Source organism: Mesoplodon densirostris, chromosome 18, assembly GCF_025265405.1.
Source record: "Mesoplodon densirostris isolate mMesDen1 chromosome 18, mMesDen1 primary haplotype, whole genome shotgun sequence".
NCBI lineage: Eukaryota > Metazoa > Chordata > Mammalia > Artiodactyla > Ziphiidae > Mesoplodon > Mesoplodon densirostris.
The window spans coordinates 47932215-47949888 of record NC_082678.1 but is presented as its reverse complement, the minus strand read 5'-3'; the positions used below and the strand labels follow the sequence as shown (position 1 = coordinate 47949888).

The following is a 17674-nucleotide window of genomic DNA, read 5'->3' as shown; positions in this document are numbered from 1 at the left end:
ATACACGGGAAAAGTTTAAGAGGGTTGACCTCCGAAATAGCAGTGTCTGGATTCATTACCATTATTATCTTGACCTCAGGGCGTAAGTCAGCAGATACAGTCGTGAACATCTGTGTGCCCAGCCTTCTTCCTAGATCTGCCTCTAGCCTCCTGTTTCAGTCTCTGTTTGATGTCCAAATCTCTTGATTATTTAAAAGATAAACTTTGTCTCTCATCTTGTATGATGTCACTAGTAATTGAGAGTTCTTGCAAAACTTACTATAAAATTTAAATAAAATAATGATTGTCCTTCTTTGTGTTTGTTTTTAAAGGTTCCACTGTATCTAAGACTTTTGGTGCCTCAAAGACATTTGGAAAACCTGGAGGTACCAGCCTAGGGAGCAGCTCCGGGGGAACACAGGCCAAAGTGGTACCCATTGCCAGCCTCACCCCTTACCAGTCCAAGTGAGTTATTTCATGGAATAAGTTTAGAAGGGACTTAGAAACGATATAAGAGGTTATTATGGGCTCTTGAGTTACTTATATGTGAACTTCAGGATTACCACACATAAAATAGGTTTCCTCCTTTTTTCTTTCTCTAGAGGGGGAGGAGATAACAAATTGTGGCAACCTTTAACTCTCAATAAAAGAAGGGCAAAAAGAGCAGTCATCCATAGCCTGTGGAATTTCATTCGTTTTAAAAGAATTTGAAAGTTAAAAGATTTAATGTTTCAAGAATCAGTTGGTAGTCCTATGAGTAAGAATAAATTTTCTAATTCAGAAGGTATTTCATCTTATCATATAAGTAGGTGACTTTTAGTCTAAAAATTATTACTCTGATTTAGTTGGCTAAAAGAATCTGTGCTGTTTGTATTAACCATAGTAATATAACCTGAACAGATATTTCTTTTATATGACTTCTTCCCATTCAAAATTAATTTAAGCTGTGGAAAATTAGTGAGTACTCGTTTCAGAATTCTTTCAGCTATGTTTTTGTTTGTTTTTCAATTCTTTGCAATATAGCAAAGATCCGTTCTCCTGTGAAATTATGAGTAAGGTAGCTAATGTGCCCAGCACCTGCATTCAGGATGGGCACTAGGACTGGATGTCAGACCTTGTGCCTCCTTTTTTAGTGGCCTCTGTCTGAGGTCATAGTGCTTGAGGGTGTTTTCTTTTGGTGCCTGAACCAACACCGCGTTCCATATCCTTATATTTATATTCAGTGTGTCTTGGAAACGAGACAGAAGTTTGACATCAGTTATATCAGTTCCCATGATTGAAAATAGTGGCAAAATATAATTGCTGGTATTACTGCATTTTCTAGCTTAGAGCCTTTCATTAAGGGGATAGTGTTGCCTTGGTGATGCTTTTTGGAGAAGGGAGAGCATTCATAAATTTACTTATTTGACAGGAGAATGAGTCAGTGTTAAATCACCTTGTGTGTTTTACTATTTGCTTATTCTACAAACTGTCAAACCTGGATGTCATCGTGGGGTTTTAATTAGCTGGATTAAAATACAGTTTACACTGAAAAATGGAATATGCATAAGATAAGAAAGGCTATAAGAAGATGATAGGGAACCTTTCAGATCTTTCCCAAGTAAGACTCCAAACACTAATATAATGTATTTGGTTTTTAGGTGGACTATTTGTGCTCGTGTTACCAACAAAAGTCAGATCCGTACCTGGAGCAATTCCCGAGGGGAAGGGAAGCTTTTCTCTATAGAACTAGTTGATGAGAGTGTGAGTATTTGTCAAGTGGGGAGAGAGGAGTCTTCTTCTCTGAGAAACAGAGGGCTAATCTCTGTGCAGGCCTGTGAGGTGAACAACAATAGTAAGCCAAGAAGAAACACGATTGTTCTTGTTTTTCTTCTATTGTAGTCTTCTGATGCTGTCTGGGGGCAAAGGGTTAAAGTCATAAATAAAATCCCTGATCTCAAACGAAAGCATTTGTAGCAGTAGAAATTAGTTTTCTAAAGGTGAGTAGCCTCACGGGCAGGAGAAACCAGAGACACTGTCTGACTTGCTGGCAGGCTTAGTCGAAGCCCCAGGGGGTTGTCTGCTTAGGAGCCAAGTGGAGCTTTGGGCCACAGCAGAAGGTATGAAGCAGCCTTGATATGTGATAAGTGATCGGTTTTGTGGGAGATGGATTCTGGCTGTGCAGACACTATGTGCTTTTCTGGGTTTTTTAAAATAAATTTATTTATTTATTTTTGGCTGCGTTGGGTCTTCACTGCTGCACACAGGCTTTCTCTAATTGCAGCGAGCGGGGGCTACTCTTTGTTGTGGTGCACAGGATTCTCATTGCGGTTGCTTCTCTTGTTGCCTAGAGCCTGGGCTCTAGGCGCGCGGGCTTCAGTAGATGTGCCTCGCAGGCTCTAGAGCACAGGCTCAGTAGTTGTGGCGCACGGGCTTAGTTGCTCCGCAGCATGTGGGATCTTCCCAGACCAGGGATCGAACCCTTGTCCCGTGCATTGGCAGGCTGATTCTCAACCACTGCGCCACCAGGGAAGTCCCTCTATATGCTTTTCTTAAACAAGACCAAACCGTGATGAAGAGACGAAAAATCCATGTTGTGGAGTCTCCACAAAGTCTTGTCATGCTATTTCTCTGTCCATTGTTTTTTTTTGTTTGGTTTTTTTTTTTGTGGTACACGGGCCTCTCACTGCTGTGGCCTCTCCCGTTGCGGAGCACAGGCTCTGGATGCGCAGGCTCAGTGGTCATGGCTCACAGGCCCACCTCTCCGCGGCATGTGGGACCCTCCCGGACCGGGGCACGAACCTGTGTCCCCTGCATCGGCAGGCGGACTCTCAACCACTGCACCACCAGAGAAGCCCCATTAGTTTTGTTTATAACTCCTAATGTATACTTCAAGCATTCTTTTCAAACTGCTGCATATTTCCTATTTGTTCAAACCTCTAACAGGGCCGAAAAAAACAGTTGGTTTGTTTTTATTTTTTTGTTTGTTTTTCGAAGATGGGATAATACCCTAAAATGTATTGACTGTGAGGGTAGAATCGGTGTCAGAACCTAATTTTTTTTTTACCAAATTATTGGTCTCATCTGTCATTTGGCTAAAAATTCAGCTGTTAATTTAAGTTTCTTCTCCCTCTGTAGCATTTTGACTGATGGAAAAGTAAAAGTGAAAATCCAATCACAAGCAACTTGAAAGTATGACTTGTTTTTAACATTTTTGGCAGTGACTCCTGAGTATGAAGTAATTCCTCGCTGGGTGCAAACATGTGGCTCAGCACACTTCCCTGGGGGCTTCAGTCATGTCGCTCAGTGTTCGAAAATTTTTATTTATTTATTTATTTAGGTTTCTAACTTGAGGTTAATGAAGCACAGTAACAGGATCAACCGGTTAAACTTGGGTTATTTCAGGGTTACTAACTTGAATATGTGACTGTGAACTGTGTGTTTCTGGGGTGACTGTGCTACTGCTTTAAAGATGTCCTTTTGACACTAAGATGTCCTGTTTTTCACTGGTAAAACTTGAACTCCCCAATTCTAACCTGTTTTCGCATGCTTCTGCAGGGCGAAATCAGAGCGACTGCTTTCAATGAGCAAGCGGACAAGTTCTTTCCTCTTATTGATGTGAACAAGGTACAGTAGCATGGAGTCGAGAACGGGAACAGCCGAGCAGTGGGGTGAGGGGATGCTGTCTGTTGGAGAGCTGTGTGATCTGTAAAGGGTTTTTATATCCGATTTGATGGCCTATCCCATGTTCCATAGCTTGGCCTCTTTTACAGGTCTATTACTTCTCTAAAGGCACCCTGAAGATCGCCAACAAACAGTTCACAGCCGTCAAAAATGACTATGAGATGACCTTCAATAATGAGACTTCTGTCATGCCCTGTGAAGATGGTCGTCATTTACCCACAGTTCAGTTTGATTTCACAGGGATTGATGACCTAGAGAACAAGTCTAAAGACTCACTTGTAGGTAAGTATGTGTGTAAGAATGAAGAGAGTGGTGGTTATTAGTTCTGTTTCCAACATATAGGGGAGGCATGAGACTTCAGTGCTTGCTGTCCAACCTCTGGTCATGCTGTAATGGGAGCCTTGACCATCTCTTGCTAAAACGTTGTGCCTGTGTTTTAGACATAATCGGAATCTGCAAGAGCTATGAAGATGTCACTAAAATCACAGTGAAGTCTAACAACAGAGAAGTCTCTAAGAGGACTATCTATTTGATGGACATGTCAGGGAAAGTGGTGAATGCTGCTCTGTGGGGAGAAGATGTGAGTACCCGCGTTGAGTGGTCAGGGCACATGCAGAGAGGCGAAGACCTAAAGAGCTTCCAGGGTGGTGGTCTTGCCCTGGAAGCTGTGGGGCTTTGGCCATGTCGGCTGTGTAGACCCTTCCTAATGAAGGGTTGGACTGTCTGGGGAGTATTTGAAAACCTTTATTTGATTTACTTCTGTGAGATTTGCTATGATTTAGATTTTACATAGTGAAACGCTCTTTCCTCTAATTCTCGATTAGTTTTGATGTGTCTCCGAGCAGATTCTATATTCTTGTATAGATTCCATGTGCCATTTATTGCATTCACTCTACTGTTGGCTGTTTCCCTTGTTTTTTGTAAAAATGTTTTGTGCGTTCTTCCTGCTAGTGACAATCGTTTGTGTTTGTTCGGTGTCTTTGTTGTTATGCAGGCTGATAGATTTGACGGTTCTAGACAACCCGTGATGGCTATCAAAGGAGCCAGAGTTTCTGATTTTGGTGGACGGAGCCTCTCTGTACTGTCTTCAAGTACCGTCATTGTGAACCCTGACATCCCAGAGGCCTACAAGCTTCGTGGATGGTAGGTTTTATGGGGCTAAACACAAGGGTTATTTGAGCCTTAGTTTGGAGAAGAGCTGGTTCTTTTGGTTCCCACGATCGGTATATGAGCTGTCTGCCAAGCAGAGAGCTTCGTTTCTGGGTGGAGCAGTGCCTGTATTTCTTGGAGACATTGTGCCTTCTGAAAGGATGGCTCTAAATGCCCTTCAACTGACAGACCTGTAATCCCATGACAAACCTGGAGAGTCGCAGGGAGCAATTAGGATGGGAATGCTGCCTGCCGACCTTGATCCTGCGAAGCAGGTGAGGCTGGCGGTAGCAGCTGTATGGTGAAGGCGTCTGTGAGCGGAGGCGTCTTTCTTTTCATGACTCAAAGCTGTGGGCTTCTGCGGCGTCGGGGGAGAGAGTGCTTCTTGTTCCGTCCAGTCTCTGGTGCCGATTGCATCGTCTAGCATGTATTCACTGGACCCTGATCAAGTGCGGTGGGCACAATGGGCCTTTGTGGGCATTGCGTTGTTATTCATGAAGCACTCGGGGGATGAGGAGAAGCTACTGAAATCTCCTCACTATGTCTAGCTGTTTAGGGTGTTTAAACTCTGCCTTAAAAGAGCACTTCAAACTGAAGCATGGTGTGCAAGCATTGATGTGGTCAGGGAAAGCCCTGGAACTAGCTTGAGCTTAAATAATTTGTGTAGCTGTGGTCACAGGGGGGAGTGTGTTGGTTTCCAACCATGTCTTAGGGTTTGAGTGACTAAGGAATTAGCTCATATTACATACTCCCCACTTTTGTTTAAGCCTAATGTGAACCAGTTGCACTAGTATTTGAATAGTTTCATGAAATATCTACTGGCATGATCATGTCACTTAAGCCAGCCTTGTGCATGTAGTCCCTGTGGATCTGTATTTAACTCTTCTGGTAGCTAGCATTGCATTATAAGGGAAGGCCCATTCATTAATAACCTGACCAGACCTAATCACAGCTTTGGTTTGTTCTTATTGCTTGATTTTCGTACAGGCTCTGGAGCTTGAGCCCAGTTCAATTGCATGCCCACATTAAGGTCTTCATATTTTTCTTGGTAACTGTGATCCCAGTCAACATAAAAAGACATGGCTGCCTCTAGAATAAAAGAACTTGGCATTGATCAAAGAGAAGCTCAGTGTACACATCCCACTAAGCAAGGACTGGAGATGTTTAGATCTTGGTTGCAACGATGTGGAGTTTTTACTGTAAGAAGGGCTGCCTCTCTCCTTGCTCTGTTGACTCCGGATAGCTGTCTTCGGTGGCAAATGTCTCCTTGGAGTTTTTGAAACCGTAAACTCATGTAGCTAGTTGTGGTGAAACAGATTTGTGGACCTTGCTGTGCCTCTGTGACAGATTTAGCCGCTGATCAGACAGAACAAAAAGGCAATTGTCTGCAGCTTAGGGCAGCATCCGTTCTGTTCCATGCTCTCTTTTTAAGGAGCCTGTTCTGTATGTGGTTAATCTCAGACTGACTCTTCCCTGCCACAAGTATGTTTCTGAGACACTTCCTCTCGGGCCCCCTTTCCTTCATATTAGCTGATATGTGATCAAGAAATGTAATCAATTTTATAATAATTTAACATAAATTAATTTCACCTTTAATAATGGCATAAATGGGACTTCCCTGGTGGCGCGCCCAGTGGTTAAGAATCCACCTTCCAATGCAGGGGACGTGGGTTCGACCCCTGGTCCAGGAAGATCCCACATGCCGCGGAGCAACTAAGCCTGTGCGCCACAACTACTGAGCCCGCATGCCACAACTACTGAAGCCCGCGCACCTAAAGCCTGTGCTCCGCAAAAAGAGAAACCACAGCAATGAGAAGCCCGCGCACCACAACAAAGAGTAGCCCTTGCTCACCGCAACTAGAGAAAGCCCCCATGCAGCAATGAAGACCCAACACAGCCAAAAATAAAATTAAAAAAAGAAAATAACTTAAAATATATATATATATTGGCATGAGTAAAATCTCACTAAGATGGTAAATCTACAAGGAAACAGATAAATACCTTCTAAGAAATTACTTTGAATCATATAATCTTTTGAAATTATACCAGGCTTAAAAGATCTTTCACCATGGGAACACTTTTTGCTACCCTCTTAAAATACGTCAACTGTCCCTTTCTATCCTGATACATTTCAGTGATGATAAAAATGCAGCTGCTAAGCAAAAATGAGCATCAGTAGCCCAAAGAACTATACCACAGCTCTCCATTGTTGCTTTTTTTGTTGTTGACTTTCCGGGTTACTGTTTTTAGGCCTTGGGCCCTCCAGCCAGTGTTGATATGCAAGGCTAATTTAATAAAAGGTTCTGTGGTAGTTGGGCACTGTCTTTCTTGACCACTGGGGGGCATCAAAGCAATTGAGATAAAAAAGAGGTCATTCCGTTTCTTCGGTAGATACAATGAGGAAGATCCTACCATCAGCTCACTTGGCCCTGACCTATGAAAGTTGGGTGGGGGGGCTTCCCTGGTGGCGCAGTGGTTAAGAATCCACCTGCTAATACAGGGGACACGGGTTCGAGCCCTGGTCCGAGAAGATCCCACATGCCGTGGAGCAACTAAGCCCATGCGCCGCAACTACTGAGGCTGCTCTAGAGACCACGAGCCACAACTACTGAGCCTGCAGGCCACAACTACTGAAGCCCGTGTGCCACAACTACTGAAGCCCGCATACCTAGAACCCGTGCTCCGCAACAAGAGCAGCCACCACAATAAGAAGCCCACGTACTGCAACGAAGAGTAGCCTGCGCTCGCCGCAACTAGAGAAAGCCCACGCAACGAAGACCCAACGCAGCCACAAAAAAAAAAAAAAAAAAAAGAAGTTGGGTGGGGAGTGGATAGCCTGTATATAGCATGTAGGAACAAGTATCATATTCAATAAGCATACATAGTGCCTGGTATTCTTTGTTTTTCAGGTTTGACTCGGAAGGACAAGCCTTAGCTGGCGTTTCCATCTCTGATCTAAAGGGTGGAGGAATAGGAGGGACCAACACCAACTGGAAAACTTTATATGAGGTTAAATCAGAGAACTTGGGCCAAGGTGACAAGGTATCTGCATTCCTAACTTTCTTCACAAAAGCATGTAAAATGTGCGAGACAATAGTTTTCAGATTCCATTTCTGCTACCAGCTGTTAGACCTTAATTCAGAGCTATGAGTCTTACCTGGGGCTCTGCCCAGGGCATGGCGTATTGGTTGAGGATCCCAGCCAGAATGAAGGAGCTGTGCTTTCTAATAGGAGTGTGTTACATCCCTCAGGTAGGTTGAGGCAGAAAGATGTTCAAGCTTTGACTTAGAGAGTTGTGTAGTTCTCAGAGGGAACTTAGCCAAGTGGTAGTAATCAGGTTGTGTATTTTATGAACTGCCTTCAGGTCCATATTTCTTTTCTCTGATTGTTCCTGCAAACTGAAATGCCCGTATACCAAGAAGGTGGCTTTTGAGATTATAGCTCACACCGAGCATTAGTCAGTCTCAGCATCAGACATCGGGCAGTTCACATGTGCCCTCACTGGCTGTAGAATATTAACGTCTCGTGGGCTGAGCGCTGCTGGTATTCTCTGACAAGAATGGCTCTGGTATTTGACTTTAGTTGCAACTCTCCTTTCAATGTTTGTATCTAATGACCCTCCTCCCGTCTTAATCTAAACCTGTGTTCTGTCAGCAGTTCAATATTTAAATCATTTATTTCTCCTCTATGCTCCCCAAACCAGTACTTCCTGCTTTATTATTTTCATGTGATACAATATGGTTTTTATTCCGTACTGTCTCATTTCGCTATACTCTCTTACTCATCATTGTCAATGACTGCAATTCATAATGCTGTTATACGGCATCCTGAGAATGAAACATTGGACAGGTCTGTGTCTCTTGTCAACCAGTTTCCTTCTTAGATCTAGGAGTAGACAGTATGTAACAAGAAATCAGGCCTAGAGAGTACCTGTTCGCACCCAAACTTTCAAGTCACACTTTGAATCTGGACCTTACCTGGAAATATAGAAACATCCTTCAGGCATTCTCCTCAGAGACTCCCCTGCTCTAGGGCCTTTTGGAGTGAGGATTTGCCCAAGCTCTTTAAACATCCACCGTATTGTTTTGCCTCTTCTGTTCTGAAACATCAGGAAGCCCCAGAGGCTGCTGACCTGGCCCTGAATTGAGTACACCCAGAGGGAACTGCTTGCCCCCCAAAATTATTCATCCCGTATCCTTTCCATGAGAGTTAAAAGGCAAAGCAAATAGCAACATAAAGCCCATGCACATGACTTGGCCCTTGCTACACTTACTTATCAGTGACGTCTCCACTTTGAAGACACTTGTTCAGTCTTTTTGCATTCTGAATTTGATGACTCAGACCAGGGATTCACAAACAGGCCCCCGGGCCATATCCAGCCTGCTGCCTGTTGTAAATACAAGCGCATTGAAACCAGCCACCCGCTCTCATCTCCATACTGTCTGTGGACCATCTTGCACCACAGCAGCAGGGTGAGTGGCTGCAACAAAGACTGTGACCCAATGGCTTATAAAGCCTGAATTAGTTACTGTCTAGCTTTTTACAGAAAAAACTTGCTGACACCTGACCAAATAGAGATAAAGTTGAATCTAGACGCTAGAAATCATTGCTGTTGTTTTTAATGTGGGAGGAATGGTTGAACATAACTGTGCTAGATTTTACTGCATTCCTCAGTGTTTCCTGGTTCTGTTACCTTTGGAGGGTCAGAGGAACAGGAGGAACAAGTCTTTGTCTCTTGAAGTCTTTGTCTTTCATATAATCTGTTCAGTTTTAATTAATTTAGTCTAATTTAGAATTAATTCTTTTATTGTTAAGGAATAATATGCTTTATAACTTGGTTTATTACCTTCATGGCTTTTATAATCAGCACAAGTGACTTCTAAAACTATAGAATGAATTATTCCCAGTAATCACACTGTGATCATGAGAACTAGAATATGTAAACACTTAGCCCTCATGTGTAAGGGCAAGTCCAGTCCTGAACATAGGCCTGTGCTCTGTGTCTCATGTCACTGTTTTCTCCTGAAGCCCGACTATTTTAGCTCTGTGGCGACAGTGGTGTATCTTCGCAAAGAGAACTGTATGTACCAGGCCTGCCCAACTCAGGACTGCAATAAGAAAGTGATTGATCAACAGAATGGATTGTACCGCTGCGAGAAGTGTGACAGTGAATTTCCCAATTTCAAGTACCGCATGATCCTGTCAGTAAGTAGAATGGGTGGATGAGGACCACTGTGGTGTTTCTTGAGTCCCTACCAAGTGCCTGGCACTGTCTTTAGTTCAGGCTTTCCAGTTGTCTGGGATGCCAGCAGTGACTGAGAGCTGTCTTATGGAGTGCCTCCTGGTGACTGAAGGATATACAGTTTAAAATGCAGAGGACTTTGGTGGCTTGTTCAAAACCTTTAGTCCAAAGGCCATTGTGGCTGGAGGGCCACTGAGTCCATTGTGCCCAGATTCTGTGTCTGAAGGAGAGTTTAGTTGGGCTGTATCTCCACTGAGATCTGAAATCACACATACACACCACATCTTGTTCCTGCTGTGATCCAGACTTACATTTCGAACTTCTTTCTTGGATACTTTTTACATTCTTTGGAAAGAATATGGCATATATAGTGGAAATGGGTTTTTTCCCTAGAAATTACTTTAATGAGTAGAAAAAGTTAATCTTCCAGTCTCCTTAGTGTGTCTTCCTTTTATTATTTCTTTGCTGAAATAACGTAAAGTTGTGTTTTTTAGGTAAATATTGCTGATTTTCAAGAGAATCAGTGGGTCACATGTTTCCAGGAGTCTGCAGAGGCCATCCTTGGACAAAGCACTGCTTATCTTGGGGAGTTAAAAGAGAAGGTCAGCCGCGTCTTGTATTATTACTGTAATAGTTCCCATGCTATAACACTTGCCCATTTTTTGCTCTTTAATATTTTTTGGTTTGTTGCTTTTGGGTGTTGTATAGTTTCTCACTGATGATTATTTGAGAGCTTATCCGATTCTGTCTAATTGTGTCTACCTTGGACGTGCTAACAATGAGGCGTGAAGTAATGTATAGAAAATGCTTTAAAAACAGCACTTTCCAGCATTTTTTTCTCCTGTTACTGTTAGCACACCAAGAGTTGGTGTGCCTGCAGTCACTTGAGATCTGGAAGGTGTCTTCTGAAATAAGCTGAAGTACAGATGTGCCTTTTTTTTTTTTTTGAGTCTTTGTTGGACTTTAAGTCCATTATGGTTTATCCATCATGGTTTATCCCGGGACATTGAATAGTTCCTTGTGCTACAGTAAGACCTTGTTATCCAATCTAAATGTAATAGTTTACATCTACTAACCCCAAACTCCCAGTCCATCCCTCTCCCCCTACCTGTCCCCACCTTGGTAACCACAAGTCTGTTCTCTATGTCTGTGAGTCTGTTTCTGCTTTGTAGATAGGTTCATTTGTGTGATATTTTAGATTCCACATGTATGGTATTTGTCTTTCTTTTTCTGACTTATTTAGTATGATAATCTCTAGTTGCATCCGTGTTGCTGCAAATGGCATTATTTCATTCTATTTTATGGCTGAGTAGTATTCCATTGTGTATATGTACCACATCTTTATCCATTCCAGATGTGCCTTTTTAATGTAACGAACAGTTTTCTGAAAAGTTGAATCAATCCTGGTTTAAATTCACGTATAAGGTACTTGCTTATTTCATGTTGTCAGATGGAATTCTTACGAAGTAACTTTCTTTCATAAGATAACTTTCTCCATTTCATTTTTATAAATTAGTATTTTCACATATTAGTTTTATTTAATTCAGGGAATAGATTACTAATTATCCTAAACTTAAGAAAGGTACTTGCTCAGATAAAACATGTAAAGACCAATAAAAGCTATATTTTCTGGGCCACACAAATTAGCATCTATCTGTAGATTTTTTTCCCCTGTTTTCCTCCAAATCGGTTAGGATACTTATAAAAGCCGCTAACAAAAAAAAGGGTTTGTCATTTGTTTTGGTGTGTGTGTTTTCTTCTTTTCTGTCTTCTATTCTGTCCGTTTAGCTCTGCCCCTGTGTCTCTTTGAAATTGTCCATGAGCTCTCTAAAAATAATCCCAACAAGCCCTTTTACAGAAATAACTGGAATTGACTTTAAAGTATGATGGTATCTTTTATCTGTTTTGCCTGGTCCTCTATTTTCATATCAGATTTTAAGGCTCGAGGCAGCCTTTCAGGATTTTTTATGAGCTTATTACATTTGGCTGGTTTCACTGCCAGTGAATGAGGACATATAGAAACTCTTCCCTCAGGGACCATGATATTCTTGGAGTAGGCGCTCCATGCTTTCACTGATCTTGAAAGAATCATGGCAGCTGGTGTGATTTTCTGAAGGTTTAACACATTGTTTTATTTACATACCCGAAAGCCTGAGGACTTTGTGTGTGTGTGTAGTAACCTTTACACAAAACAGTTCTATATATAATAAAGCTATTTTCATGTTTCAAGTGGCTGGCAAAGATAATACTTGACTGATATGAACTGTTTTTTAAAAAGTTCTTGTACATTTATTTTATGCATATTTATATAAAATGCTTTCTCTGATCCCTGTTTACCAGACATTTTTTTTTAATTCAGCAGCTTAATCAAATAGTATTTGAGGGGCCAGAGAAAGAGGGAGAGAGGAGTATCGTTTTTAAACTTTTTCCCTAACCTTTGCCTACTTTTCCTGTCTTCCTCACTTCCTCACCAAATCCATAGCTGTAAATCCAGAGGCTGAAATAATGCATATGACAACTTGAACTTTTTTCTGAGTGTGTCCTCCCATCCTTAATTTGTGATGAAGATGCTGAGCCTCAGATCTATTCCATCACAGACTTTTAAAGTTTAGAAATGTGTTTCATAAGAGTGTTTCAGGTTTTTTTTTATTGTGGTAAAATATACATAAAACTTACCATTGTAACCATTTTTAAGTGTAAGTTCAGTGGCATTAAATACGTTCACGTTGCTGTGCAACCATCACCGTCATCAAGCTCGAGAACTTTTTCATCCTCCTAAGCTGGAACGCTGGACCCATTAAACACTAACTCTCCACTGCCCCTGGCAGCCATCATTCCACTTTCTGCCCCTATGAATTTGAGCACTCTAGGTAGAGTATTTTAATTTTTAATAAAATTCTACCTAAACAGTTTTATGTGATGAAATGTCACCTTAGTCATTCCTAAGAAATTTTAAACCACTGGGGGTGATCATTTTCTCAAGGATTTTCCTCAAAGTCTTTTCAGAAATCTCACGGACATTTTCAGATGGTCTGGTAGTTTCCATGCCTACAGTTTTACATTTTTTTTTTGCAGAACGAACAAGCATTTGAGGAAGTTTTCCAGAATGCCAACTTTAGATCTTTTACATTCAGGATCAGGGTCAAATTGGAGACCTACAATGTAAGTAACATCACCCAAGGTGCAGGAGGGTTAGCAGTGGGGAACTGCTGTTTGTCACCCCCGCAACATTATAGTGTTAACTGTCAGTTCCTTGCTTACTGTGTTCCAGACCCAACGCTAAGCACCCTGCATTTATTACTCATTGAATCTTCCCAGCACTGGGGTACCAAGCATCATCCTGTTTTCGGATGAGGAAACAGACTTAAAGAGAGGTTAAGGGTCTTGTCCAGTGTCAACATCCAGAGAAAAAATGCTATGTGGCCTTTTTTTTTTTTTTTTTCCGGCTGTGCCTTGCGGCAAGCCAGATCTTAGTTTCATCAGGGATCAGACCTGTGCCCCCTGCATTGGGAGTGCGGAGTCTTAACCACTGGACCTCCAAGGAAGTCCCACTGTATGGCCTTTTCAGTTAAAACCTGGGGGTTTTTGGTTTGTGTCCCGACAAAATGGACTCACATCTTCCACATGGTTTGGGTTTTAAAGTCAGTATGTGAAACAAAGACCATATGTAGTTAAAATTACCTTGAAAATTCCTTAAATAGCTCATAACATCATACGGTTGTAAAGTCATGATAAAACAGCCTTTATTGAGTACTTACTATCTGCCAGATACTGTTCTACACCCTTTACATACATTGTCTCGCTTCATCCTGGCAGTAACCCTATGTGTAGAAACTATTGTTAGCCCCGTTTTTACCAGCAAAAAAAGGTAGGCATACGGAGAATGAGTAACTTGCCTAAATTCATACGCTAACAAGTGGCAGAGCTCATAATGGCACACAGGCAGTCCAGCCTCAGAGCTTTGCTCTCAACCATGCTTCGAAATACGACTGGGTTTAGTCAGTACAGAGCACACTGTAGCGTGTGAGCCCCTGAGCTGGCCTCACCCGGTTCTGCCTCTGCAGGCAACATCCAACCTAGTGAACCGGCGAGGGGAGAGAATTCAGAAAACTTCTCTGCTTGCCTCAGGGTTTACTCGTCCTGTTTTATTGTCAGACCTTAACCCTAATACCTGCTGATAGCTGTGCTCGGTTTTTTGAGCGTTAAGTGAGACAGGGACTCCAGAGGTCAGTGATACGATGTCAGGGTGGTGTCAGGAAGGGGAGGGATGGAAGGGTTGCTCGGCCCCGGAGTGGTGTGGACAGGGGAGGTGAAGGAGAGCGAGGTCGCCTCTCTCGGGGCCGAGGTGGGCCCACGGCAGGCCTCCCTCCCCTGCCGCGTGTGCTTCTCCTCTCCCCATGGTGCCTACCTTCAGAGCCAGCTGTGTGGCTTTAGGAAGTCACTGTCTCCTCTGGGCTCCTGTTTCCCCCTCTGTAAAGAGAGTACATTGAACTTCATGAGCCCTCTAAGGTCCATCGCGCTTGGAGTCTAGGTTCCTGAGCGTTTGGGAGCACGAGGGACAGGTGAGAGGGGTCTGTATCGAAGGGAGGCCTTTGTCCACTCTCCCGGCCCCAGAAAGTCTGCCCTGGGCTCTCAGCATCATTGTTTCCTTATCGGACTGACAGAACTCTGAACCCAGCGTGTCTTTGTGATTTCTCCTGCTGGGATCATTGAAACCATTGCCCCGTGGCCACAGGCTTTCCTTCGTTCACAAATCGCTTTTCTCTTTTCAAAGGATGAGTCTCGAATTAAGGCCACTGTGATGGACGTGAAGCCCGTGGACTACAGAGAATATGGCAGAAGGTTGATCGTGAGCATCAGGAGAAACGCTGCGGCGATGTGAGCCGAGCCTGCTAACGGGGCAGGAGTCTGTAGACAGAGGGCTAAGGCGAACTGACACCCGACCCCCGACCCCCGCCCCGCCCCGCCTGAGGAGTGCCTCTCTGTGGGGGACTAAGCCGTTGCCTCTTGTGCGTCTGGGAACCCACTGGCTGCAAAGGGAAATCCGCTGGCTCGGAGGACTGTGGTGTAAACCATGTGAGACCTCGGGGTCAGCTGGCGGAGAGTGTAGTACCAGTCACTCCCTCTGTCTTTAGGCTTTTGTCAGTTTTATTAAGATTTCATTGTCTTCAACCGAGAATTATGTCACAAGTAATTGACCCTAAATCTGCAGACAGTGAAATAAATTATGTAAGTAGGGTTTCCACTTCTCCAGTGGTGACACCTCCACGATTTGGGTCCCTTCTCGGGAGGGAGAGCCGAGAAGTGATTGTGCACAGGAACCTGGGTGTTGTAGTAGGCGTGTCTTCCTAGAATTCAAAGGCTCTCTTTCTAGAGGTGCCACATAGTTGTTAATGCTTGGAATGGCAATAGGGTAGAATTATTAATCAAAGTAATATCTTTTTTATCTGAAAATATCCTTCCTTCAGGGTCTAATAGACTGAGTCAGATGGGTCTGATATTAATCAAAATTGTCTCTTCTGAGGAAGGCTGATAAGCAGTGACTTGCCGTCCCCTAGGGACATCCAGGCAACTACAGAGCATTGCTTTAGTTTTCCCTTCAGTTAATGTTGCATTTTGGTTGGAATGCCTTTTCTACCTGTACATATTTCTTGCATTTGTATGTTTCTTTTCTTGATTAAAGCTATGTTAAATAGAAGCGATTTTGAAAGGAGAAGCCCTTTGTTTCCGTTGCTTTGTTTAATAAACAGTATAGTCTCTGCTTGTGAATCCTACTTTCTTTGAATGCAAAGGGCTCTTGTAGCTGGAAAGCAATTAATTAGCCTTCATAATAAATGTTCACTGGGGGGAGATGTTAACTCATTACAAACTCGAAGATTAGTCCAAAGCATGGAGATGATTCTTCCTAATGTTTGCAACTCTGAAATGCATCTTTAAAGGAATGAATATACCAAAAACAAAAAGCCATTGTGCCCTGGAAGCCTGATGATCTGGCACTTTTGGATTTTATTGATGTTTACACAGCAGTCTTAGCACCAACCAGGCTTTGAAATGTGAACAGACAGTGAGCTGGTAAGAAAACAGTAATTATGCTCCTGGGCTTTTCAGTCGGCAAGAGCATGCTTCCTCTCTGTGTTCCTAATCACGTTAATTACCTGTCTGGTTGCTGCAGCCCACCGCTTGGCATTTGCTGCGCACCTCTCTCCAAGCATCTAGGCAGCGTCGCAGTCTTCCTGCAGCCCCAGGCCCTGGTTTTTAATCTGGGCAAGTGGGGCACGTGGAGGCCCTTGGTGGAGCTGGGGAGTGATCACGTCCTGTCTGTGTCATCCTTAGATGTCCTCTTTCGGGAGGAACCAGCCCGCGCTAGGCAGGGTGACTCCCATTTCCCAGAACATAGAGCGGCCTTTTCTCAGGCCCACTAATTGAGCACGTTCTAGTCTCAGAAGATGGCCACTGGGCTGCACCTGATTCTTTGGCCAAGGCCTCAACGATTTTTATGGAAGCTCCTTTCTGTCTGACCTTGCGTCTAAAGCGCTGACTAGAAAATTATACTCTTCAGCACTCTGGTGGATTGACAAATTGGGGGTTAGAAGTGGCAATCTAGCTTTCAGTCCGGTAATGAGTCTTTTATATCCGCTGCTCCCAGCATTCCCTTCTTTCCCTATCAAGGCTTCCACCCCGTGAAGAGCACTGACCAACAGTGCGACGCTGACGCATCTCTGGAACATTGTACCAGCCACCACGCGTTCTCGATGTCCACGCGGTGACACAAGTACGTCTACGCAGATGCGATTAGAAGTCCACAGGGGATGTTCTGAGATAGGGCGGCTCCCTCAAGGGAGGATGTTTAGCAGATTTCCCTACTAAAAATCAAATCACCAGTAGTGGAGCATCAGAAATTGGCTCCACTGTTATGCTTTTAAGAGCTTCAGGTCCCTAAGGGTTGCCTAAATAGATTCTGGCCCACAGTTCTTAGAATTCTCTTGGAGATAGTTTACCTTGAAAGGCCGTTCGTGTTCTATTTCTCATCTTTCACTTAGAGATCAATGTTTATTTTGCGTACACCATGACATCAGCATTAGGCAATTAGGAAAAATCTAATCATTTCACCTTTATTTTAAATGGCTCTTGGATTCCCTCCAGTCTCATTGTGAAGGAGGCAGGGGGGAAAAAAAGGGTAATAATCTGATTTCTGTCCATATTTTCAGTGTTTTATGCTTTCCATTAAAGTCTTGCTTATCTCCAGTGTGCTTGTTCTGACTTTTTGAACTGCAGGGTCGAAAACTTCCCCTCCCCGACATTTTTTTCCTGAGTGGCCTGTCTTCGAAAAGTATAAATAACATCGATCGTGGTGTTTAATACACTAATGAAACCCATGGTTACTGACTATATAATTAATATACTGTCTAAAAGTGAAGTTTGGTAGCCCAGTATATAAAGGTTTATATATATATATATATATATATATATATATATATATATTCTTTTTTTTTTAAGGTTTATATATTGACATGTTTCTTTGGCAATATGCCTTCTAAGGTTTTATTTATAGAAAATGACACTGTTTGTTCCATCTCCTTTCCTTGTCACTTGTTAGAAAGCCACTTCTCCCCCCAGTAAATTGATTGTTTCCTTATCTCA

The 17674-nt window shown here is 43.0% G+C and overlaps 1 protein-coding gene across 1 annotated transcript in view; it reads left to right on the top strand.

The window, feature by feature from the left end:
- RPA1 (replication protein A1) overlaps nucleotides 1-15802 on the top strand; it is a 54180-nt gene extending 38378 nt beyond the window's left edge. The window contains exons 7-17 of the mRNA XM_060080928.1: nucleotides 312-444; nucleotides 1620-1722; nucleotides 3517-3585; nucleotides 3732-3924; nucleotides 4083-4222; nucleotides 4637-4785; nucleotides 7701-7833; nucleotides 9820-9996; nucleotides 10528-10635; nucleotides 13109-13195; nucleotides 14808-15802. Coding sequence (XP_059936911.1) covers nucleotides 312-444; nucleotides 1620-1722; nucleotides 3517-3585; nucleotides 3732-3924; nucleotides 4083-4222; nucleotides 4637-4785; nucleotides 7701-7833; nucleotides 9820-9996; nucleotides 10528-10635; nucleotides 13109-13195; nucleotides 14808-14915 — 1400 coding nt within the window. The 3' untranslated portion in view covers nucleotides 14916-15802. The remainder of the gene's footprint in view (nucleotides 1-311; nucleotides 445-1619; nucleotides 1723-3516; nucleotides 3586-3731; nucleotides 3925-4082; nucleotides 4223-4636; nucleotides 4786-7700; nucleotides 7834-9819; nucleotides 9997-10527; nucleotides 10636-13108; nucleotides 13196-14807) is intronic.
- The last annotated feature ends 1872 nt before the right edge of the window (nucleotides 15803-17674 follow it).